The sequence below is a fragment of the Enoplosus armatus genome, chromosome 8 (genome assembly GCF_043641665.1).
Source record: "Enoplosus armatus isolate fEnoArm2 chromosome 8, fEnoArm2.hap1, whole genome shotgun sequence".
In the NCBI taxonomy this organism is placed as follows: Eukaryota; Metazoa; Chordata; class Actinopteri; order Centrarchiformes; family Enoplosidae; genus Enoplosus; species Enoplosus armatus.
In genome coordinates, this window is record NC_092187.1 from 11,601,321 (window position 1) to 11,627,363 (window position 26,043).

A 26,043-nucleotide genomic window follows, 5' to 3' on the forward strand; every position below is an offset into this window, starting at 1 on the left:
TCTGGTATTAATGAATCAATTCTGCTTTATATTATGTCTTTATTAATGGCGGTACAAAGTTAATTTCACAATACACCAGAAAAACAGTTGAATTTGAGCAGTAATTATAGAAAAGATATTAAAATTACTTCAAGCTTATGTTTTGGGACATTTTCAAAGTAGACAGATTTCTAATTTATGTAATACATAAATCAAATGGATAAGGGTAACCACTCAGATTCAGAGATTACATTAGATTAAACCTGTGCCATGAAATAGTCTCCTCAGCATGGCATAACTAATAATAATAATGTTTTTCAGTCAGTGTTTCCTTAATTTTAACGGCACCTTAACATATGTCTCTGCCTGATAGTTGTATAGACAGAAATTGTGGCACTACAAACATTTTATCAGTATTACTGACATCAATAATCTAGTCATTTTGAATGATTTTAGTTGCAGTGATCAGTGATTTAATTTGCAGCATTACAAAATTAAAACATGATATTCCCATATTTCTTCCAGGAGCTCTAAAGCAACAAGCAAGATGTCCTCAGCTAAGGGAATCTCTATTGGCATTGATCTGGGCACCACCTATTCTTGTGTCGGGATTTTTCAGCATGGAAAAGTGGAGATCATCGCCAACGACCAGGGCAACAGGACCACTCCCAGCTATGTGGCCTTTACCGACACAGAGAGGCTCATTGGAGATGCAGCCAAGAACCAGGTTGCCATGAACCCCACCAACACAATCTTTGATGCCAAGCGGCTCATCGGGAGAAAGTTTACAGACGCCGTTGTCCAGTCTGACATGAAACTCTGGCCTTTCAAGGTGATCAGTGACAACGGAAAGCCCAAAGTCCAGGTGGAGTATAAAGGGGAGACCAAGGCCTTCTACCCAGAGGAAATCTCCTCCATGGTCCTGGTTAAAATGAAGGAGATCGCTGAGGCCTACCTGGGACAGAGGGTGTCCAATGCAGTCATCACAGTTCCAGCTTATTTCAACGACTCTCAGAGGCAAGCCACCAAGGACGCCGGGGTGATCTCTGGACTGAATGTTCTGCGGATCATCAACGAGCCCACAGCAGCAGCCATAGCCTATGGCCTGGATAAAGGTAAAAAAGGAGAGCGCAATGTGCTCATCTTTGATCTCGGTGGAGGCACCTTTGACGTGTCCATCCTGACCATTGAGGACGGCATCTTTGAGGTGAAATCCACTGCAGGAGACACACACCTTGGTGGGGAGGACTTCGACAACCGAATGGTCAACTACTTTGTAGAGGAATTTAAAAGAAAACACAAGAAGGACATCAGCCAGAATAAGAGAGCAGTGAGGAGACTGCGTACAGCCTGTGAGAGAGCGAAGAGGACCCTGTCCTCCAGCACCCAGGCTAGCATTGAGATCGACTCTCTGTTTGAGGGCATCGACTTCTACACCTCCATCACAAGGGCACGCTTTGAGGAGCTCAACTCTGAGCTCTTCAGGGGAACACTGGAACCAGTTGAGAAGGCCCTGCAAGATGCCAAGTTGGATAAGTCCAAGATCCATGAAATCGTCCTGGTTGGTGGCTCCACAAGAATTCCCAAAATCCAGAAGCTCTTGCAGGACTTTTTTAATGGCAGAGAACTGAACAAGAGCATCAACCCAGATGAAGCTGTGGCCTACGGCGCAGCAGTCCAGGCTGCTATCCTCATGGGTGACACTTCAGAGAACGTCCAAGATCTGCTACTGCTGGACGTGGCTCCGCTGTCTCTGGGCATTGAGACTGCAGGCGGAGTTATGACGCCTCTAATCAAACGAAACACCACCATCCCCACCAAGCAGACCCAGATCTTCTCCACATATTCGGACAACCAACCAGGTGTGCTGATTCAGGTGTATGAGGGTGAGAGAGCCATGACCAAGGACAACAACCTCTTGGGCAAGTTTGAGCTCACAGGTATCCCTCCTGCTCCCCGAGGTGTACCACAGGTGGAGGTAACTTTCGACATCGATGCCAATGGCATTCTGAATGTGTCCGCCGTCGACAAAAGCACCGGCAAAGAAAACAAAATCACCATCACCAACGACAAGGGCCGCCTTAGCAAAGAGGAGATAGAGCGGATGGTGCAGGACTCTGAAAAGTACAAGGCGGAGGACGACATGCAGAGAGAGAAGATTGCAGCAAAGAACTCACTGGAGTCGTACGCCTACCACATGAAGAGCAGTGTCGAGGACGAGAACATGAAAGGAAAGATTAGCGAGGAGGATAAAAAGATGGTCATCGACAAGTGCAACCAGACGATCTCCTGGCTGGAGAACAACCAGATGGCGGAGAAAGACGAGTTCGAGCATCAGCAGAACGAACTGGAGAAGGTGTGCAAGCCGATTGTGACCAAATTGTACCAGGGAGCAGCACCATCAGGAAGCTGCGGCAGCCAGGAAGGAGGCAGCTCCAAGGGCCCCACTGTTGAGGAAGTGGACTAAAACCATAGAAGTCAGCATTTTGTTGATAGAAATACTTTGGCCGCATCACTGTTGTTTGATACCAAAAGTTTTGTAATTTAACAGTTAAAAAATACAACTCTTTTTAATTTGTTCTTGTGAAGCACACATTTTTAATAAGTGATAAATGTTCTCTTCAAAGTCTTAGTTCAAGCTAAAACGTGCAGTTTGTATGAGCAGAAGTGTTTGTAACTTCAAATATGAGCTAGCCTGTTGAGGCTCTACTCATTATTAGAACACCATTTTATTTTTCTACACTTATCAGACTCACTCTGCGGACTGGTTTCTGGTTCCAATAATACATTTTGAGCTTGGAAGGTTTTTCTCCAGGAATAATTGACAACAGATTCTGATGCTTGATACCCTGGGCAGAAAATGTATTAAGGGAATCATTAAAAGTTTGTGGTGAAGACGCTTGATTGGTAATTTCCTGATACTTCTATTTCTACCCTTGTGATGGTGAATTTCTTTGACAGTGATCTTTTTCTTGTTTTTGAATATGATATATATCAACATATCATCAGTGGTAACAGTCAAGTCAATAATATATAAAAACAACTCTGACAGGGTCCACTACGCATAATGAGTTGTTTTACTCTTGATAGATTTTTCTGATAATATTTACGTTGCAACTCCACTGATTTAGCATTGCACTCCTATAACAATGTCGGACTCACGATGGACAATTTAATAAAATAAGTATTAAACTCGATGCAGCAGAGCCAGAGATAGGCCTATCATCTTTGTTATTCCTGGCACTCTTCTTCCTTGTCAAAACCTGGCGCCAACATTACCCACAATGCAACTCGATCGCCGACCGTTTGATTGGAGATTCAGGTGTGTTATGCTAGTAGCGGCTAATGTAGCCTCGAGCTGCGAGCCTGAAGCAAAGATGAGGAGGGGGCTACAGAGGTCAGGTGAGCTCACTTCTTGTTAACTCCTCACTCGCAGATTTTTTCATTTTCAAACTTGTAGTCTTCAGACTTCAACCATTAATCAGACTTCACGCAGCTCCCTCTGGAGACACAACAGGTGTATAGCTAGCTACTACAACTTTTGTCACATAACAGACTTTCAGAGTTTCCCTTTAAATAATATTTTGAATACAGTACTTTCCCTTATGAGTAGGAGTATTGCAACTTTTGGTAATGCAACTTTTACTTAAGTAAAGCAATGAAACACTCCTTCCACCACTCACAATCACTATTGATAATTGCTGAATGGCTCATTCAAGGGGCTCGCTCAACATGTTGTTCACTAAATTATCCACTTGGTGGCAATCTTAGATCGTGTCAGCCACACATGAGTTTTGACAACACACTGGAGGCCTCAAAGCTACCTGTTGGATCACATTTTGTAGATGCTGAATAATAATCTTGGCCTACCCCTGGAAATGACGGTAAAAGCACATCTGGATATTTCAGTTGGCATATTGAGACCACTGTTGAGAGTCGAGGCTAACATTAATGCTAATTTAAAGAGAGATGAATTAATTTAAGAGGTTAGTCTGTGTGGCTGTGTTTGCATGCAGTGAAACAACACCAGCACATGTTCAGGACAGTAATGTAGTTGTGTCTGTGCACTCCTTCTACGCCATCATCAGTCATCAAGTACAGTATGTCCCTTAACCCAAACCCATTTTCACATGCAGGAGTGGATCATGAACACCTGTACAACCTACAGCAACCCCATGCAACCGCCATGGCAACAGCAGGTACACTGCAATACACAACAATGCACATATTGTGGTCATTGCTATTTGCCATTGGTCTTCTATATAACTATTTACTTTATTATTATTATTATTTATTAATTATTATTATTATTATTATTTTTTTTTTTTTTTACAAATGTTGGTACCACAGTGCAGGTCTTAATATTACAGCCTACAAAAAAAGTAAATTGAGGGTTGATGAAACAGCTGAGCTATTGCTCTCATTTCTCTCTCTCTCTCTCTCTCTCTCTCTCTCTCTCACACACACACACACACACACACACACACACACACACACACACTCTCCATCAGCCCATCCTCTCGGTCTAATTAGAGGGAGTGGTTCAATAATGCGCCAACCTCCGCCAGCAGCCAAAGAGTTAAACCGTCGAGCCTGTTGTTGAACGCACCATCCAACCGGGCTGCGTCGCTAAGGGAAGATCGGCTACTTGTGGAGAAGCAACAGATCCCCCAGCTGGAAAACAACCCCACATCTGGCACGCGAGCTGAGCGTCGTTTTTCAGCAGGAAGAACTGGAGGGATGTCTCAGAGCGTGATTCAACGCGCGACTGGATCATTCTCGGGCTTCCTCCTCTTGTGCGGAGAAGAGAAAAGTTGTCAGGAATAGTTGTGGATTTCGGCGTTGCAGAATTTGGATAAGATTTGTCAACAAAGGGGCGAAGAGTGCCACATTACTTCAGGTTAAGTGGTTCATCCTACAGGCCCGTGCTACCGTGCGTAATTAGCCGATATATCTGTATATATATTTATCATTGGCAACAACCTTTTGTTCATGAGCGGGAAATAAGTGCAACATCTGGAAGAATCAATTAAAGTCACAATGTGCAATCTATTCGACGAAGACATTTGAAACCACATGCAGTGAGTCTGTCCACCTGCGGCTTGTTGCGACACCAGGCAGAGTTGTTGTAACAGGTGGTTTTTATCACTTTGTCGCTGTCTGGACCATTAGGCTGTTTTTGTTTGGATAAATGAGACACACGGACCATTTTAAGGACTGGGGTCTGAAATGAGGGCGCACTTTGCGCTACATTTCTAATTTTCTTTCTACAAGTGGACAACCCCTGCTTCTAAATGATAAGCTCGGTGTGTGTTTCGTCTTACCGAGGGCGCAAGTCAGGCAACAAACCTTCGTCCAAATCATGTCTGAAGGAGGAGATGGCCAGAGGAGAAGACTCGGACAAAATCATCATCAACGTGGGCGGCACTCGACATGAAACCTACAAGAGCACCCTCAGGACCCTGCCGGGGACCCGCCTGGCGTGGCTGGCAGACCCGGACACGCAGGTCAGCTCGGACGCTGCGCCCCCGAGTGCCACCGAGTTCTTCTTTGACAGACACCCGGGCATCTTCGCCTACGTGCTGAACTACTATCGCACCGGCAAGCTGCACTGCCCGGCCGACGTCTGCGGGCCGCTCTTCGAGGAGGAGCTGGCGTTCTGGGGGATTGACGAGACCGACGTGGAGCCGTGCTGCTGGATGACCTACCGGCAGCACCGGGACGCGGAGGAGGCCCTGGATATATTTGAACCGCAGGACCCGGAGGACACTGACGACGACAGAGAAATGCCTAGGCGGTTCGGCATCGAGGACTGTCCCGACAGGTCGAGGGGCTGCTGCGAAATTTGGCAGCCGAAGATCTGGGCCTTGTTTGACGACCCGTACTCGTCCAGAGCAGCCAGGGTGAGTTCACCAGGTGTTTTCTCCTCTGAGCGCTTTAGTGGGCACAGTGAGTCAGTGTGAGACCATAAAGCCTTCAAGTGATTTTCCATGTAGGAAAAAAAGGCGCACATGTCCTGATCAACAGGTGTCCCCACAAGGCTCAGCCAGTCAGGCTGCAGCAGGCACAGGTACAATGTAAAGTCTCTGTGTGTGAACCATCTGCGTTTGTATTTACACTTTTCACGTCGAGGTTTTTATCATTCACCCCTCACAATTGGGATTTCTCTGCATCAGTTGTGTTTTAGCCTAACTTGTAGCCTGTATCTCACTGTCTGAAGGGCCAGCAGCTCAATTCAATTTCGATTTACTTTATTTCACTCAATATCAATACTGCTTTCTCAGCCCTCCTGGGTACATAAGATCACAAGGACACCATAAAACAATAGAAACATCTGAAATAATAGCAACAGTCTGAATAGTCAAGTGGACCGGTGTCCAGGTTTCAGTTTACTCCTCAGTGGCCTGAAATGTTACTGTTGTTTGTTGTTAAGTGGTAAAATCTACCAACTCAATAACTCAATGAAAACGTTTTCAATGTTGTGAGTGATGACACTTTTCATGCATTTCACATTAATATCTGCACTTTTCCCTCCTGGCATCCATGTGACTGTCCCTGTTAATTTCGAGCACTCGCTTGATTTGCTGGAGTTTGAAACAATTCTAGGAAGTTTTTGGCGCGTTGAGTTGAGGCTTGATGAGATTCTTTGTATGAGAAAAGTGTTTGGGTTTTTTTTGTTGTTTTTTTTAGGACACGTCTGCTTTCTGGCCACAGTTCATATTTTGGCATCTGTTTCATTGACTGTCTTTCTGGGAACAGACTCACCCACACATCAACTCAGGATTGAATCCTAAAAAAGAGACGCACAATGAACATCCTCTATATCACTTTGTCTTGTTTTTAAACAGAGAGTTAAAGGAAAAAAACATACTGCTGTATGATAAATTATGCTCATTTGTTTGAGTTGGCTAATATCGTGAATGTAACACTTTTTTTTTACAATGTAAAAACACAAATGGCTGATTATTATTACTGATGTGGGAAAAGTGATTCAACAACTGAAACAAAGAGAACTAAATACAAAATTATACTATAATATCCAAACAATGCAGCCACTCTGACAAGTGGTTTCCCACCCAGAAGAAAAGTCAACATAAATTCAACAAAGATTTGATTGTGTTAGAACATCGTTTCTGAGATATTAAGATTACACATGTGCATTGTAAGGGGCATCTTCATGCTACAGCATACAATGGTGCTTAAGAAAAATCCAACATTGTGGCAACAAGACCCTTTCCTGTTTCAACATGACAGTGTCCTTGTGCACAAAGCCAAGTCCATAAATAAATTGTTTCCCCAGTTTGGTGTGGAACAGGTTGACTGGCCTGCACAGTGCCCTGACCTCAACCCCATCCAACACCTTTTAGATGACCTGGAACGCCGACTGTGAACCAGACCTTATTGCTCAGCATCAGTGGTGGACCTCAGTAATACTGTTGTGGCTGAATGGGAGCAAATCCCTGCAGACAGATTCCATAATCCTTCCCAGAAGAGTGGAGGCTGATATAGCAGCATTTTACTGCCCATAATTGCGAAATCAACCAATTTTCTTTTCTTGAAATATATTGTTTTCTATATTGTTTTACTCTGACCTTATTAAAACGCAATATGTAGAAAAGTTGTAACCCCTCCCTTTGCCATAATGTGGGCTTGCACAAAAACACATTCACAGACAGAAATCTACAGTATTTTATCCTTCGTAGTAACTCATGTCAGGGGTCAGTTCAACCCCAGAGAGGTCTAACCTGTTAGACCTCCTATGAACAAACTCCAACAACACAAATCCAAATAGATGTACAGTACTTGAACTCTGGGAGGTGTAGTGCTGTGTCAAACTCTCAATACCAGTCACAGATAAAGAGCATATGAAAATCCAATATATTTAACCAACATATTTATGTTTCTGTAGCGGACTTCTGAAACATGTAATCAGTTCAACATTATGTTTATAAACAACTCATAAAAGTAGGAGAAGTCATAACGTCATGGGACATTCAGGACCCCAAACAGAACATCAGGGTTAATGTAGTGTGTCTTTGTACTAAATTCAGCTTCTTACCTGTCACTCCACACATTTGTTTTGTTGCTAATAGTTATAAACCATAACAAATGTATTTATTTATAATTACTTTTTTTCTAGGCCGGCACTCTCTCCAGACAACTAAATGTTTCAGTTCTCACTTAAATATATGTTATGAAATTGTACCAAAAATTGCTGTAAATAGAGAAAATGCTGTTTCATGACAAAAATACAGCGATGCTGAAGTGTTCCCACACATCCTGTTCAAGGTTTGCACTCAAAGGTCCTCAAAACACGAGTGTTTGAAAAGGCTGCAGGAGTGTACATCCATGTACAGTAAATCATAGCGTATATTAAACAGAAGAATGGGGTCTAAATACACATACAGGCAAGACAAAAATAAACTAATCACCAATTTATAACATTAAGAATTAACAGCTTCAGGGTTTGACAAAGAAATTCATGATTTTAACATCTACAAAACTCCCAGAAAGTTATCTCAGTTTTTCATTTTATCATAATGAACAAGATCCACTTCTGTCTGGTGTATCGATTAAATAAATGTTGTTTATTTTGTAAATTAAAATCAATTTGCTCTCATTTCTTCCACAGGGGATATCTGCCGGCTGTAAGCGTTTGAAAATATGCTATGCCTAATGGCTTTGCAACAAAAGCAGCAGAGTGCTTAGTGAAGTAAACGTTAAAGCAAGTATCGAGTGTCACTATAGCAGGACTTGCCAGGAGCTTTCATCGATCAAAAAGAAAAATACATTTCGTCCGTAAAGAGAGAGGTTGATGCTCTCTCTACTTTGTGTTTGCCTGTTGGTGGAGCTGAGTGGTCGACTCAGAGCCTCGCATGCCAGTCACACCACAAATAGTGTTTATTTTAGCTTCTTGTCCAGGTGGCATTTGCAGGCTGTCACCGTAGAACAGCCGACATCTCTGAGTCACAGCTGCCACTGCGCTGGTGCCATCTGAAGATGACCGCGCTGTGCCTGCCAGTTTATCATGTCTCTCACCACTGAATATTTGTAAATGAATCAATTGGGATTTGGGAAGTTCTACAAAAAAAAAACATTAAAAAAACCCAGCAGTGGAGATGTGAATTGTTCTGGAAGTGTGCAATAAGAATGAGTGAGGGAGGATCCATATTGACCCAGTCGTAATGGTCTTTGTCCATTTCCTCTCCAGCTGATTCATGTACGTATGTTTGCTCTGTGTGCTTTCTGAAAGGATGCAGAGTGCATTTTGAGGGACTCACGTTACCTTTATGGCCTTTTTATTTCAAAGAGCCTCTGAGCCCATCACAAGTAATGTGATTCTTGAAAGCCGGAGGAAAGTTAATCTGTCCATCGTTTAAGCAACATCCACATCCTCAATATCAACCGAGACTGGAGGTGCAGCTCATGAGGCCTGTACACTGATTCTGGCATCACTCACAGCATTCATTTCATTTAGGTTTTCTTAGTCAAAGAAGAAATCTGCTAAGCCTGACCGTGTGGCGCTAATGTTATTATAACTTACGATATTTACCCTTGGTAACGGGCGTGCTGCTCGGTTGGGAAGCAGTGGCACTCAGTGTCAAATACAAGGCATTCCTGGAATTTAAGCCCATGTTGCGTAGAAAGACGTTTCAGCATATTTCCACCCTCACTTGAGATGATAATTTTACAGACATTACAACTAGCACTGTTGTGATCTTCCTTTGTGAAATGAAGCCACGCTTTGGACCGTTTCTTCTTCTCCTTCATGACTCCTTATTGTTTCCAGCAGCGCAGACGCATGAGTTTGACATTATTGTTTTGCAGTGAGCAACTGTCAGAAAAAACATGTCAATAAAAGGAACTGATAAGCTCGGAGGCAAACATTTCCAATGGATTGGACAATTTCTAACCGATTCATGATCCCACCCCAAATAAGATTTGTGAGTTTCATGGTCCACAGAGGATGTATCCTACTGACTTTGGTGATCCCCTGACTTTCCATCTAGCGCCACCATAAGGTTGTGACTTTGTGATTTTGAGTGAAATGTCTCAACTGTTTTATGAATTGCCATTAAATGTGTTAGAGATATTCGTGTTCCCCTAAGGCTGAATAACATATTTGCAAAACTATTGACATTCTCATCAACCCTAACCCTAACCCTAACCCTAACCCTACTTTCTGTTAGCATGCTAACACGCTAAACTAAGAGGGTGACAATGACGTAAGTAAACATTATACTTGCTAAACATCAGCATGTTAGCATTGCCACTTTGAGCATGATAGCACACTCACATTAGCATTTAGCTCAAAGCGGCTCTGTGCCATAGAGCCATAGACTCCACAATCCTTCAATTTTAGGGGACAAAGTAACTGGACAAATTAAAATAACCTTAATCTTAAGTCATGATAATTAATATTTGGTTGTAAATCCTTTCAAGTCAATGATTGACTGAAGTTTATGACTCAGAGACATCAGCAGACTTGTATCTTCCTGCTGATGCTATGCCAGATTTGGACACATATTCACATGGATTGAGGTCAGGTGACTGACTTGGCCAGTCAAAAACATTCCTGTTTGGCCATAAAACCTCTTGGGCTGCCTCGTCTGCATATTTAGGATCACATATCTGCTGCAGTGTCCTAAATCAAAGTATTAAAAGGGCTACAATGTCGACACTGTTCACCAAATATGGACGAATGCTTTCGAAGACCTTTAAAGCTGAAAGTCAGAACATTAACCTCATAGTGATTGTTTCACTTTTAAACCAAATTACTGGAGCACAGAGCCAAAATAATAACAATGCTCAAATAGTAATACTGTAGAAATAAACATGCAGTTAATTAGAATTAATGCCTTATTAATGACAGTGTTATTTTAGCTTAACACCTGGAGACGCTGATAGTGTACCAGGCTTTGTAATCTCAGTTTTGTAACACGTTACAATTAGACTTGACATTAACATTAAGCTCAGACCTGATAACTTTATTCTGTCTTCCCTAATGCAATATTTCATTGATTGCTGCCTGTAATTAATCACTGCTGTGGTAATGGTCTGCAACTTGTTATCAGTGGTGAGCAATTAAAACAGCTTTTCCCACAGAAAATAGCAGCGCATTTTATCCCACGTAGAGAAAGAAATCAATTTGTCTTTGTTGTGAGACCAAGGCATTGACTGATGTGGAATACTTGCGGTTTGATTATCTAGACTCTAAATTTCCATTAACCAATCTATTTGGCAATTTTAAATATACATTGTTTATTGATTGACGTTTACATTCAGACGTATCAAGGTTTAGACACCTTTGCATGATTTTTGATTTGTTAATTGTCAAATTAGACATGTAGACGTTCATCCTTGTTTAATTATTATTTATAGATTAGATACAGATATAATTCATGCCTTATTAGCCATCATTTTACTGATATTAATGCATTTTAAAAATGTTAATGTTGGGTGGAAAGTCTAACGCTAATAAAAATTAAATATTGACATCTGAACTTTGTCTTCATGGGATCATATTATTGTATTCACTTTGCAGAAATAGTGTCACCGCATCTTCATCAAAACCTGACTTCTGCATTTAGGGCTGAGGTGATGTTCAAGAAAGCAATTAACATTGATTTAAAAAAGGATATTGGTGAATATCAGTAAGTTGCTTTGTTCATTGCTGATTATGAAAGTTATTCTCACACCTCACATTTAGTCTTAAGTGTGACACCCAGCTGATAAATAATAAAGGAGCGTTTTGAGCAAAACCTCTTATTCCTCTGGGCCCGGCTTCCTCAGCACTGACACCTTTCTCTGCTGCTCTGTGAATGGAACATAGGATTTGATTTTTCACACATCATCAAAGCAGCGCCGCCTCGTTAAGGAGACTTTTATAACACTGAACTCTAAGTGAAAAAGGGATGTAATCCTGTGTGATTATGTTGGTTGTTTATTCTGCTCGGTTCTAAGCTGCTTGCTGAAAATAGCTGTGTTGCTGTGAGATGAGCGATTGCATTACAAAGTCTGCACAGAGTTTCAGAATTTTTGTTGCAGACAAAAAAAATCCATAAATACATGTACTGAAAATAGCATCTTACTTCCACGTAAACCAAAGAGCAATTATCAGTGATGTGTTCCCCTCTTTTAACTTAATACAACTGCACATCAAGTGCTGTCAGTATTTTTACTGGCTCACTAGATTAGAAAGGCTCTGATGATCAGTGCTGAATATTCAGTGATTATGTTTCTACATACTGAGACTCTGATGCCACTGGACACACCTGCAACTTTGAGGGTGGCCATGAGACACACAGTGAAACCTCTTCAGTGGATATCTTTGGATTTTGACAAAAAGTCAAAAACATACATAACAGACATAAAGTTGCAGCTCAAGGTTCGTTTTTTTTGGCTTTTTTCCCCCATTATTTCATCAGGATAGAGTATGCTCAGTTGTCATGGTGATGGCTCAATCGTCCTCTCAAGTATGGTCACTTCATAACAGACGGTCACATGGAGATTGTAACCACTGTCCCTGTTCAAAAATGGTCTCTGGTATCGGATGTGGATGGCCTGATCTTTCCCTGGTTGTCTCCGATGATGTAGAAGTGCCCATTCTGGTCTTAAGCTTTCTCATTATCATTGTTATTGTTGGGCCAGGAGTTCCCCCTCTCTCTATCCTCCTCCTCATTAATAAGATGTTCTGTTCTGTGTAGGAGGGTCTTCACCACTGATCTTTATGTTGGACTGTAAGTGAAGTCCTTTCTGTGCTGCAGTTCATTGATCGACGATTAAGGGGGATTAAAGCTGTAAATGACTTAATGCCCTTCAGTAGCATGGAGTCAAAACTTGGAATTGTGTTCTACCTCCTCTAATATTGTTTTATACCACGGTATAGATTACAGGAGAGTAGTGGGCATTAGTTCTCCTCCGTCCTCAGGTGAACTGACTCTCAGACACGAATCAGCGTGACATGGATTCTAAGAAAACACCCGAAGTGGCTGCTTTCATTGTCTTTGCAGCTGTTGACTGCTCAGAAGGCTCCTCGTTGTGGTTCTTGCATGTAGCATGTCCGTGTTAGTAACAGAGCGTGATGCTGAACAGCTGGAGGTGATGGCTGTGACGGGACTCCCCAGCTGCTGCACACTGACGCACAGCCTGCTTCCTGTCTCGCTCCCTCCCGCTCTGATTTTCCCAGCTGGGACCGGGCAGCTGTCCCCTTGGGGGACCTCTGCACTGTCTGCACATTGACACCTGATGACCTTGGATTGATGTCTTTTTGGCACCATTACATATCCTCAAATGCTGCACTACACTTCTGTAGGTATAGTGCTCTTTAGTGACTTTTATATCATCATTCATATAAATCATTCATTATTTCACTTGTAAGATTTACTGGAGCTTTTTAATTGAAAAAGAAGTGATGGAATAAGTGTTCAGATCGTTTACTTAAAGCTGCTATTATCAATATTTTGGTATTAACAATGGATCAAATGTGTAATGTGAAAGTGTTGTTAACAGTGACCAACTGACAGATATCACCAACTCTGCCGTTTCCATCAGCTCTACGGAGCATCTTTTAACACATTGGCTGTCCGGTCTGCAACTTTACTGTTTTGGTTCACTTTCACTGTTCTCACAGCGTTATGTTCAGCGAAAAAGCTCTTAAAAACTCCCCATACACTACCTGCTCAGCTCCAAAGAGCAGACAGACAAAGTTAACAACTAGCTGGTGAACATTTAGGAGTTAGTGGAGACCAAACACAGAGCCAAAAGGGAGTGAATATTAGACTTGCATTCACCAGGTTGACACAAACATGACTCCAAATTAATGCAAATTTTGCTCTTACTCTTTCCGTCTCTGCTGGATGTGTAAATAGACAGCTGTATGCTAACAAGTTCGCTATAACCACTTTATAAGGTGATAATATGTCAGTGTTGTGTTTACAGCTTGTTTCTGCAGACCCTCAAAAAATCAGTTGCTGCAGGTTTAAGTAAAAGTGAGAGTCCAGCTTTAAGAATCATACACGTTAATGTGAAAGTAGTAGTAGTTTATTGTTGCAGATGGTGCTAGTGGAGATATTTATTACTAGTCCCTTTTCCATGAGCTTTCAATCGGATCTCACAGTCTTCATCAGCAGATGTAGATGGTTCTGTTGCCTACAGCGATTTAAATAGAATGAATGAAGTGAAACATGACGGCCATTCAGTCTGATTATCAGGCTTACTAACTGTAGCTGTCAAACAAATGTAGTAGAATAAAAATGTAAATATTTGCCTCTGACACAGTAGCAACAAATGGAAACACTCATGTAAAGTACGTGTACCTCGTAATTGCACAAAAGAGTAGTCCATTAAATGTACTGTAGGAAAATCAAAGATATACACTACTCACAAAAAGTTAGGGATATTCAGCTTTCACATGAAGTCGATTCACATTGAGCAGAAATGAGGAATGAGATGAAGAAATTACCATTGCATGCTTCTACTTAAATGCCCTACTTTCATGATATAATATCACTGTAGCATGAACTTTTTACATTTTCCATAAATTTCACCCGAAAGTCGAATATCCCTAACTTTTTGTGAGTAGTGTAAATATTGATCCCAGGAGGGGAATTTACCATTAAAACAGAACAAGAAACAGACCATAGAGGAAGGAGGTAACTGGACAGAAATAAGTAGAAAAGATATACAGGGTACAAATAACAAATACATAATATAAATTATGTTTTATACTGCTTGTATCAGCGTTAACTCTCAGAAAGATTGTAGAAGCTACATTTAAGTTCCCAGGGAATAAAAATAAAAGCTCTGTGTTAACGTTATCTGGCCTCATAATGATTCTCGCTTGTATAACATCAGCAGGCTCAGCAGACCAACATAGAAACACTCTGTGGTGGCAAAGAGACATTATGGCAATCGCTCCAACACTGTGACTGTGTTTAAAGTTTCCACTGCTGAGCTGTAAACACAATGTTGTGGTCTCCCTTTGTGTCAGGCCTTAAATAAACTGCACAGACACATTTAAATGCTGCAAGATTTATTGGACAAGACAAAGACTGGCAGACATGCAAAAAATAAAACACAAACAGCCAAAGAGACAAACACTTCACAAACAGACAAAAGTACTTTCGGCAAGAGAAGTGGCAGTCATGCATCCACCTACAGGCACACACACACAGGTGTGAGGTCAAGCTGTGTCATGTTATCGTTAGACTGTTTTGAGCCTTTTATGAGTCGAGCAAACTGTACTCTGGACCTACAGCACCTTCCCCGCAGAGGTGCCCCTGGCTGCAGATACCGAGCTCTGTTTAGTTCTGGGATAAACCGTTTGGCATTTGAGTAAACTGAACGCTGTCAGGGCCTGTTGGGCTCATCACAAGCATCTGAACAGCAGCAGGACTCGCAGTTTCTTATTGGTGGCTGCTGGTTAGTTGCCATACCGAAGCTCAGTGTGGGACCCCCTTTCTGTGTGATGACGTGTTCGGCTGCAAGAAGATTTATGCTCACCAAGGTGATTAATGAATAAATTCTGAAAAGGTGCATTAGACCAATACAGAGATCTGATTGATGATGAAACGTATATTCAGTTAAAACTGTACCCCATGAGGATGTGTGTAAAAATGTAAACTGGACGCATGTATTAAGGCTTTTGTATAAACTGAACCTACTTGTTGCTCCATAGAAGTACACATTTACACACACTCGCATACACACACACACACATGCAGAAACACACAGGTGATAATTCCAGGTTGCCTTTTGAATCAAACAGAATTTTCCAAAATGTTACCAGAGTGATTACTGTTGTCCTTTTTATAGCCAGACATGCCTGATAAACACCTAATAACACATTTTGGTACTTTGTCAAGATGTCATTCACAGTCACTACATGGGAAACAGAGACACACAGCTGCCAAATTATGTGGAAAACTAGGTCAGCAAATAATTTAACTTATTAAAATGTAATTTGTTTGTAGGTTTTTGTTACTTTCAAAGATACACATTCATTTGCTTTCAGTGCTGCATTTAAGTATCCAGTCATTCATTGAGAATGTATTCGTCTGTGCCGGAGTCATTTTTATAACGCAGGACTAAAGTGGAACATGCTCCTTTCATGTTATGCCACAGTGACATTTATCATTAAACAGATGAGATGACGCACACAACATGTGATCATCATGAGATCATCATCAACTCAACAAATTATAATTAACTACACCAATATGACAGTGAGTTACATCTCGTATAGCCCAACAGTGGCCATGTTTTTTAAGTGGTGAAGATCCCCGACAGAGGTCATAGGTCATAGCACACATTAGGCCAAACATCCCACTGCAGTGAGGCTAGAAATGGGTGAAAGACCTAATGTGTCTAACTACACTAACTATACAGTGCAACGAGGGAAAAACCTCAGGATGGCAGAAAGAGGAAAGCCCAAAATGCGCTTAATGTTTAACTAAGTCACATAAGCATAAGTCAGTTCAACTCTGGATCAATGATGCATGATTATAGCAATTTCATTGATTTCTTTTTGGTACAATGCATTCAGATCTCGAATACAGTAACTTAAAACACATTAAGGAACACTAAGACATCCCAAACAGTCTCTTGCAGTTCTTATACCTGGGCATTGTTCACAACATTTACAGCACTTTGTGTTAAATAAAGTGGTGTAAGACTGTAAGTGTCGCTCACATCTACAGAGACTCTCTGTAATCTTTGTTTGGTTGTGCATTCAAACACAATTGGGTGTGTTCGCAAAGGGAAAGTGACAAGGCTTCAACCTACTGGATGTTTGGGGGGTGGGAGGTGCAACAGGTAGGGTATCATCCCACATGTCGCTGGCAGGCAAAAAGAAGTGGCTGTCTACGCCGCTGTGTCACAGAGGTGGCACCTGTCTGTCTACACTGTGTCCAACAGTGCTGCAGTGACGAGTACTGCAGTGCATACAGGGAGTTGTGCTCAACAAATTGGGAGAAAATGGGTAAAATTAAATATACTTTTCTTCAGTCATAATTACACACAGTAAAGGAGGGGGTGGTGCTGATCGGTATATGTCTGACCAGTTATTCAGCTCTTTTCGCTTTTCAGGTTATTATTCAGGTCTATCATGCAACCAGTGAAGAAGTCCGGAGAGGACTGATGAAAAGCTGGGGCCATTTTTTATTAATTGACTTTGGAAATTGTCTTGCTGAGGTGCTTCAACAGAGGCTTAACCCTCTCGTTTGGTGGACACCCCCTTAATTATCCGGCGCTGTCTGCAGCTCTTTTGTCTGGGTAGCTTTCCAATAGGAAATCATGGATGAGAGGACACAATGAAAACATATTTTGCATTTCTCTGTGTGTTTGAGAAACTGTGAGTGCATGTAAATTAGTACTTGATTAATTTTCGGGTAAATAAAGGCTGTTAAATTCAGTGTTACAGAAACACATTTTCAGATGAAGGGAAGACAAAAATCTGCAGTCTTTTTCAGTGATGCAGGATTTAAAGATTCAATAAGACCTAATGATAAATAATAAATCGTTTAAATAAACGTGTTTTTACATTTTGGAATATGCACAACATGTATGTCGACTCAATTACAATTTTGAGGCACTTGAGTATTTCTACTTTCTGCTACTTTATACTTCTACTCGACCACAATTCAGAAGACTTGAATTTAGTTTCTATGCTGTTTCTATGCTGTTTGGCTTGTTGTGATATACCCCGTGACTCAGCCCTGTAACACACACACATAGTTAACCTTGATCCTTCGGGGAAAATCATGTTGTCCATGCAACAGGGGGAACTCTGAGCTCCTCCTGGGGCAGAGTTGAGGCTTCATGGCGTTCCCTCTCATCGCGTGTCTCAGTCCTCGTCCTCTTGGGATCAGATCTGTGAGCGCCTCAGAGCTCTGCAGGGACAAAGCTGAGGAAGGTTGCCATGGTAGAGAGCTGCACATTATCTGGGTGCACAATAGAGATGTAAACAGACATGCATTACATGGAATATTTACATTTCTTTATATTTATATGTGCAGTTTTTGCTGTTTAGTACATGAGCTGCTGTTCTTCCAACTCACTAAACTGTCCAGTTCTTATTTATTTTGTTTGTTCCACAATTAATAATGTCCCCATTGGACATTATATGCTTTATTTGTTTTTTCTAATCACAGACCCAAACACTATAAAGCCAAATGATATGTGAGAGGCTCCCGGAGGGAGAAAATAGCTAAGTGCATGCAAGGCACAGGTACATATTTATCCAGCTGGAAGATTAGAAAGGTTGGAGAGGCATTACAATTTGTCCAGGCTTTAGTAAACAGTATAGACAGATCGGGTATGAGTTAGCACACAATGTTAAGACAAACACAGGCACGGCCATTGTGCTCAGGTGAATGCCCTGCAGTCATATTGTTCAATTGATGATGTGATGTGCAAAAGTGGTTTGACTCACTCGCCATTTCAATTGGGTTTGTATTTTTGAGACAGATCACTTGTATTATATCATAATGTGTTTATATTATATGGAGGACTGAGAGCAATGTTTCACTCAACGTGAAACGTGATAAATAGTAAGTCTTTCATGACTCAGCTCATTGTCCAGAATCTCTCCCTCTTTATTCCTTGTGCCGGCAGGCTCTGCTCGTCTTTTCACTTCCCTCTCCTCCCCTCGTGGCCGCCGTGTGAGCGCCCCCTGCTGTCTGCGGCTGGCAGGGCCCATGTTAATGGAATCACGTTTCCTCTCAGCGTGATTCAGTCTCTGCGTTCATGGGCATAATTGGTTTGAAATTGGTCTGTTTTCTCAGAGAACATTGTCCTGGCTCTCCTGCGGACAAAGTGCCTTTTGATATAAAAAAAAAAAAAAGAAGAAGAAGAAGATATCTTCAGTCACTAATCTTCAAACTAGAGTGGCAGTGGGCAATCACAACAATGAATATTTCCTGGCAGGTAATAGGATGTCATGAGGAGGCGTAGTGGAGGTAGAAAAAAAAAATTATGTTTGATGTTTTTTTGGGTTCCACCTTGGCTACATGATTGGTATAAATTAATAATATAAAATACTTTCCTATTTATGTGACTGACTGAACTTTTCATATTCAGCTATTATAGTGGCATGGTATAGGGATGGCAATATCAATCAGATATAAAAAAATCTCACTGTCTGGACCTTATAAAGACCTTTTTATTTGCAAAATACGCTACTTAAAAACACTATACCTATACTGAAATAATTTCTCTCAAAGACTGACTGAGCCAATCAGTTGTTCCCACTTTGCTTGTTGCTGCAATTATCCAATGTTGGTCAAATTAAGATGTATATTTTTCTTTCCCACTGGGGACACCTGCTGCTCCATTTTAAAGAACAATACTAGTATTTGTCATGGGTAGGTGGGTGAAAGTGTGTCACAGTGGTCTGGGTAGCCTCTTTTCTTTTGTATTATTGATATTTTGTATATTGGCATTGCATTCTGGCTGGTTTCTGCACACAGTCAGCATAGTTAGAGATAGTAGGGCTCATTTTCTCCCCTTCAGATGAAGCTTTTTGCTGCCATAAATTCTTGTACGCTCAAAACTAACTTCACAGACAACGATCCATCACAATAAACGTCCATTCTTACTTTGATGTTGTCGAATTTAGAGTCTTATCATATTTCTTTGTGCCTGACTTAAGTGTTCTCATATCAGTGTGTTCATTATTTTAGTCTTTGCTCACTGTCAATCACCTGACACTCGCTGCATTCACCAGAAAAGAATCCCTCAAAACATGCAGCTTTACAGACTTGATTGGCACGTCCGTGTCTTTTTATTGGTGATACTATAAAGTTTGTAGATAAAAAGAAGTCTTAAATTATAATTACATATGGCATGGATTGAAAAATAGGCACACGTCATGCAGACAAAGGTTTTAATGGAAGCTCTAAAACAATACTTGATATAATGAACACAGTATTGATTGCTTATTCATTTGTGGGAAGACATTCAATTGTGTTGATTAATTGTTTTATCTGTCTCATCCAGGGAGTGGCATTTGCCTCTCTCTTTTTCATCCTGGTGTCCATCACCACCTTCTGCCTGGAGACCCATCAAGCCTTCAATGAACTGCGCAACTGGACGGAGAAAGTTGTCGTGGGCAACGTCACACAGTTAGTGGAGAGGAGGGAGATGGTGACCAAGCCCATCCTCACCATAGTGGAGGGTGTCTGTGTGGTCTGGTTCACATTTGAATTCCTGGTGCGCATCATCTGCTGCCCAGACAAGGTGTTCTTCATCAAGAACACGCTCAACATCATTGACTTTGTGGCCATTCTGCCGTTCTATCTGGAGATGGGCCTGAGCGGTCTGTCATCCAAAGCTGCCAGTGATGTGCTGGGCTTCCTCCGTGTGGTGCGGTTTGTTCGGATCCTCCGGATCTTCAAGCTGACACGGCACTTTGTAGGCCTGCGTGTGCTGGGCCACACGCTGAGGGCCAGCGTCAATGAATTCCTCCTTCTCATCATCTTCTTGGCACTGGGAGTGCTCATCTTCGCCACCATGATATACTACGCTGAGCGCATTGGAGCCAGCCCCGACGACCCCACAGGCTCCAACCACACACACTTCAAGAACATCCCCATTAGCTTCTGGTGGGCGGTGGTCACCATGACGACGCTGGGCTACGGAGACATGTACCCAAAGACGTGGCTGGGCATGATGGTGGGGGCTCTCTGTGCGCTGGCCGGGGTTTTGACCATCGCCATGCCGGTCCCCGTCATCGTCAATAACTTTGGGATGTACTACTCGCTGGCCATGGCCAAACAGAAGCTGCCAAAAAAGAAGAAGAAGCACAACCCGAACCCAGACGCTCCGACTGACTCAGCCTCGTTTGGGAAGTCGGAAACAAACTCGCACAGAGACAGCACTCAGAGCGACACGTGTCCGCTGGCTGCTGAGGAGAGCGTCAGCAGGAACCGCTCAGGTCAGGCTGCAATGCAATATTAAAGGATCAGTTCACCCAAATTACAGAAAAAACTCACTTACCTTTTATGGTATCTCACCATGCAGATAGTTTCATTCAATTCCATTCACCTCCATTGTATTTAGCAGAGATCTTGTGGAATCTCTCAAAATAAAACCAAAACTATCTGCATGGCTAAATACCACTAGAGATAAGTTAGAAATTTCTTTATTTATAATTTGGGTGAACTTTAAGCTAATGGTACTCTTTATTGTAAAGATTATTTTGTTTAACCTGTACATTTAATCAGTGATAAATATTTGAGTGCAGTAACATGAAGAGCCACTGTATTTCTTGTAGTTGTGGCTGTGGCTTCTCAGAGTGTGCCTGACAGATGAACCGCGTTTAGTCATAAAGACAGTAACACACCGGGATCAAATTACTGCTTATAACATCTCAGTCAAATTGAATTTCATCACAGAAAAATACAGATTTTATGCAATATACCTCTGACTTTGTCTGGGCCCTTGGGGCAGTCTCAGTATAAGCTTTGGCATTTACGATGCCGTGTGTTTTTGTCTTCCTGTCAGACTCCAAACAGAACGGGGATGCAAATGTGGCCCTTTCAGAGGAGGAAGGCTGCAGCCTGACCCAGCCGCTGTCCCCGAGTGAAAAGTGGTCCCTGCGGTGCTCCCGAGGGCGAGACAAGACTAAGAAAGAGGCCACCTGCTTCCTCCTAACCCCTGGAGACCCCAACGACCATACTGGTAAGTTACATACATATCTGAACATACTTGAATATACTCATTGCACTGCATGCTTGCTGCATTGTAGCTTTACTGTGGTTTCAGTTCACTTATTTGAGAAAATTCTAATTTGGTTCTGTAGGTATGTTGTCAGGTATTGTGTGTGTTTCCTCCACTGGTGCTCTCTGGGAATTGAAGTTCCAAGATGTATGTTGCTGATGTATGATGAAGATGTATTGTGTGTATTCAAGAAAATCCTGAATGCTAAATATGAAGCTACAGGCAGGACACGGTTAGCCTAGCCTGGACCTGACACAGGAAGAAACTAGCCTGGCTCTGTCCAAAGGTAAAAAAAAAAAGCTGCCTACCAGCTCCTCTAAAGTTCACTAATTAACATTGCGCAGTGCATAGATGATATCTATTTCTTAGACCGACTGACCCACTCAAACTAGCCTCACATGAACTATGGACTTCATACTGTAGTTATAATTCTTTTCCCTCTCCAGCTGTCAGGAGGTTTAACAGGACTGAAAGTCTACAGCCAGGCTTGCAGCCCATGCTGTAATTACACACCAGAAAACACAGTTGATGGATGGATGACAAAATTGAGAGAAAATGTTGCTATTCTTAGTTCCTTACCAGTAGTGGACCATGTTTTTAGCTACATGTTGTTAACGCAATAAGACAGCTTAATCCTCTACACAGTGTGCATTCTGTTATTAGTTTTAGAGGCACTGAATCCCATCATGAACAAACGTAGGACAGTTACACATTTTGAGACATTGATGGGACTAAATGAGAAGTCAGGGGATCAAAGTAAAAATAATTCATCCTCTGGGGACCAAGTGTTGTGATAATCCATCCAAATGTTAAGATATTACAATTAATTATTATTATTATTATTATCATTGTTATTATAACTAAGTATTATTTTATGTGATATATTATAATCATCTCAGTGTTGATAAAAAATTATTTAAAAAGGAGTGAAATCCCACTCAACTTCAGCTACAAACTTCAAAAGGCTCTGTGAGGCTGTACTTAGGTAGCGCTAGAGCTAAATGCTAACATCAGCATGCTAACAGGCGTGTAATAGCTTGGTTTCCATCCAAATGTACCGCACATTTTAACCAAAAATTTGCCAAAGAAAATGCGTATTAATGGGTGTTTTAAATTAGGAATTGGTTTGTCGAGATATTCAGCTGGTGGCGCTAATTTTCCATTCGGGTGCCATTAAGCCATTGCAGGAAAAGAGGGGTGCAATTGGATGGAATGAAGAGTGGCAGTAAAAAAAAAGCATTTTGCTATTATCGACTATCAACTTTTTCAGCCAAGTGTAAAAACTTTTTGGGAATATTTTGAATTTTTCACTCAGTGTGAAAGTGAAATATGTGAAAATGGATAAAAACAGGCAGATGGAGACCCACCTAATGTAAAACATGTTTAGCAGATATAATGTTTAGCATATTCATCATGTTAGTTTAGTGTGTTAGCATACTAACATTTGCTGATACCACTAAACACAAAGTACAGCTGAGGTTGATTTGAATGACATTAGCTTTGCAGGTATTGGACAATTTAAAAGTTTTAACCCGATGATGGCAATAGAGGATCACCAAAATCAGTAGGATTTATCCTCTGGGGCACATGACTGTCTGTACAAAATGTCATGGCGAGCCATCCTATTGTTGTTGAGATATTTCAGTCTGAACAGATCACTGGTCGACATCCCTAGAGCCGTGCTGCTAGCATGGCTAAAAAGAATACAGTGCATGACAGTCTGGTGGACTGGCATACACTGGATTAACACAACAAGGTTTGAGTTTGCTCATTGAAAGGTGAGAGAAAACTCCAGTGTACTTCCCAACTTCTATCATCTGTCTTGCAACCTCCAACCTCCTAAAGGCAGTTTTAAATCATTATTCACAGGACCGATCAAAAGGAAATCAATGGGACAGCTTTGTAACACTAATTGCATCATCTATCTGTCTGTGTGCACTCTGAAAGAGCTTTTCTTGAATAATCGTCTTCACAGAGCACTGCTAGGTCAGGGTTAGTATAGTAACATAAGGTACCAACCTGTCTAAATATGTAAGAAAACGACTTACATACTCAAGTACATACGTTCAGGTTCAAGTAGAAGTGTTTGTAATGTAAGTTGCTGTAATTTTGACTATTTTAAGATCTGTCTGAAACAGGTAACATGGGTACAAAGAAGACGGCGAAGTTCCATTTAATCCTATCAATTGACATCCGCTGTCAGCCTGCAATCTCCTGCTGCTTGAATGGCAGCTGGATCTCACATCTGAGCTTCCCAAAGTACCCAAAAGCCCCTTGTGAGAAGAGGCTCTATATTTGGCAGTCATGGATCCATTCCTGACATCCTGAGCACACATCCCACCCAGTCGACATCCTGACTCTTGTCTGCAAACAGCACAACAACACTGAAGGTGTTTTCCTGCAAAATTGCACTTTACTGAGATAAATTTTTCTACCAAAGCTCATTAGCACATCATTGTCGAGAAAAAAACCCAACACATAAATGGGGCACTTACTGTAGCTTGGCGCCTATGAGAGTACATACCCTCGCTTTTTTCCGACAGCCCATTACAAGAAATTGTATTTGAACTTGTTTCCTGAAAGCCTCGCCAATCCCTGAATCTGTTGAGTGTTGTAGATTGGTGTAGGTTAATGGCATTGTGTCACATGCAGACGAAAAAGGAAAGAAACCCACACAGCCTCAGTTATATCTGTCAAATACGTGAGAAGCAGGGATGTTCATCTGTTAATATAACATTTAAAACAGCCTCACAGTCACAGTGGGAACGACAAAAACAGATTCAGAGAGACACAAATTGTCCCCAGCCTGCCTTCACTCTGATTTCTCTAATATTACGCTAAATTATCTGGTCAGCTCATAAAATTGCCAAGCTAGCTTTCCTCTGATTGCAGAGACAAACCCCCCCCAAAACAATGGAAAGCTGAGTAAAGCCAGAACACCTCAAAACTAATCTTTGAGAGAGAGAGGGAGGAGGGGGTAATTCAATCCTGAGCCCTGTGTCTGGTGAGTATGTGGATAATGACATCCCAGTCTATTACAGGGGAATATCACACATAAGCAACACATTTTAGTGCACATTACCTGCAAAAAGGGTTCAAGTGGACTTTCTCTGTTTCCTAACTGTGTTAAAAACTGTTGTGGCAGAGTTCAAAATCAAAAGCTCCTTGTTTTTGTCCAACATGCAAAAGGCTGGCCTTTGTGATTGCAGCCATTTTGAGTTGGTTAGATGGAGATCGATTATGGCACAGTGGCTCTGCTCAGAGCTATGCCCATAGGGGATGTTGTTAGGTTAATTCCACGGTTACAGGATATAAGGTATGGATAATATTTCACCAGAGCAGTACGGCAGGAAACAGAGAAAAGGACAGATGGATGCAGGTCTGAAGATGCTCAGATGGTTATCAGTGACAGGAAATGCGCCCCCCCCCCCCACCACCTGCAGTGGGAACAAAATGCTGGTGGATTTGAAGTGATTAAGGTCGTCACAGGGAGCCTGTGACAGTGTTAGCACTCGCTGTCACATTTTGTACATACAAAAAGCAAATGCTGCACTGGTCGAAAGTGCATTGTCTCAGCGATGTGACAACCGGCAGCTTGTTTCCTTATGATGAGTGCATAATGTTGTGGCAAAGCATTCAAGTGCTGGTAAGAGGAAGCAGCAGGCGGATATACAGGCGAGCGGAGAAAAGGCTTCTGAGCTGGGATGAGCCTCCACGCTCCTGAGTGACTCCTCTGGATGATTGCGACTAATAGGTTTCCATTAACAACATGGGTGGTCAAAGCAAAAGCCTCCTGCTGGCCTCTGAAGTTCAGATCTGATGGATTTCACTATCTGTGGAGTAGAGCTAAAATATTAGTCAATCTATTACTTGTTAAACAAAATTTTTTTGACAAAACAATTCTGATAATCGCTGAATCAGTTTAGACAAACATTCACTGATTTCTGCTTCTCAAGTTTTAGGATCAATTTGGGGTTTGAACTGTTCGTCAGACAAAACAAACGATTTGAAGATGCCACCTCGGGCTCAAGAAACAATTTTTTCATTGATTGCATTTTAGCTGCTGTGACGGCTTCACAGCCCAAACAGGGTCAGCAGAGATATTTCATTACACTACGTCAAAAGCTTTTCGACTCCAGGTCTATTTTCTAGGTCTTTCGTGCTCATATCATAAGTCACCATGTTTCGTTGTATTTCTGTTGTTCGTGTTTCCTCACAGAGGGCTGCAAAGACATCCTCGCTGCCACTGGAAACTACGCTCAGCCGGAGGTCACCACTCTGACCTGATGCTGATTACCTATGAAAAGGAGAAAGAGCACGGACCTGCGGTGGAGCACGTGCTGA

General features: G+C 41.8%; 2 protein-coding genes across 2 annotated transcripts; both read left to right on the forward strand.

Annotated features, from left to right (window-relative positions):
• Positions 1 to 526: 526 nt before the first annotated feature.
• hspa1b (heat shock protein family A (Hsp70) member 1B) lies at positions 527 to 2,919 on the forward strand. The gene has a single exon (XM_070910055.1). The coding sequence runs from the start codon at positions 527 to 529 to the stop codon at positions 2,444 to 2,446; it is 1,920 nt and encodes a 639-aa protein (XP_070766156.1). The 3' UTR covers positions 2,447 to 2,919.
• A 2,354-nt stretch (positions 2,920 to 5,273) lies between these two features.
• kcnc4 (potassium voltage-gated channel, Shaw-related subfamily, member 4) lies at positions 5,274 to 25,986 on the forward strand. The gene is made up of 4 exons (XM_070910130.1): positions 5,274 to 5,882; positions 19,978 to 20,914; positions 21,484 to 21,660; positions 25,919 to 25,986. Exons 1-4 carry the CDS (start codon positions 5,274 to 5,276, stop codon positions 25,984 to 25,986), a joined length of 1,791 nt encoding a protein of 596 aa, XP_070766231.1.
• Positions 25,987 to 26,043: the final 57 nt, after the last annotated feature.

Excerpts from the sequence above, each read along its gene's own strand:
- kcnc4 (XM_070910130.1), top strand. The coding sequence starts at position 5,274 with ATGATAAGCTCGGTGTGTGTTTCGTCTTACCGAGGGCGCAAGTCAGGC. Across the intron at positions 20,915-21,483 it reads CGTCAGCAGGAACCGCTCAG|ACTCCAAACAGAACGGGGAT; the intron begins GTCAGGCTGCAA and ends TCTTCCTGTCAG. Across the intron at positions 21,661-25,918 it reads AGACCCCAACGACCATACTG|AGGGCTGCAAAGACATCCTC; the intron begins GTAAGTTACATA and ends GTTTCCTCACAG.
- hspa1b (XM_070910055.1), top strand. The coding sequence starts at position 527 with ATGTCCTCAGCTAAGGGAATCTCTATTGGCATTGATCTGGGCACCACC.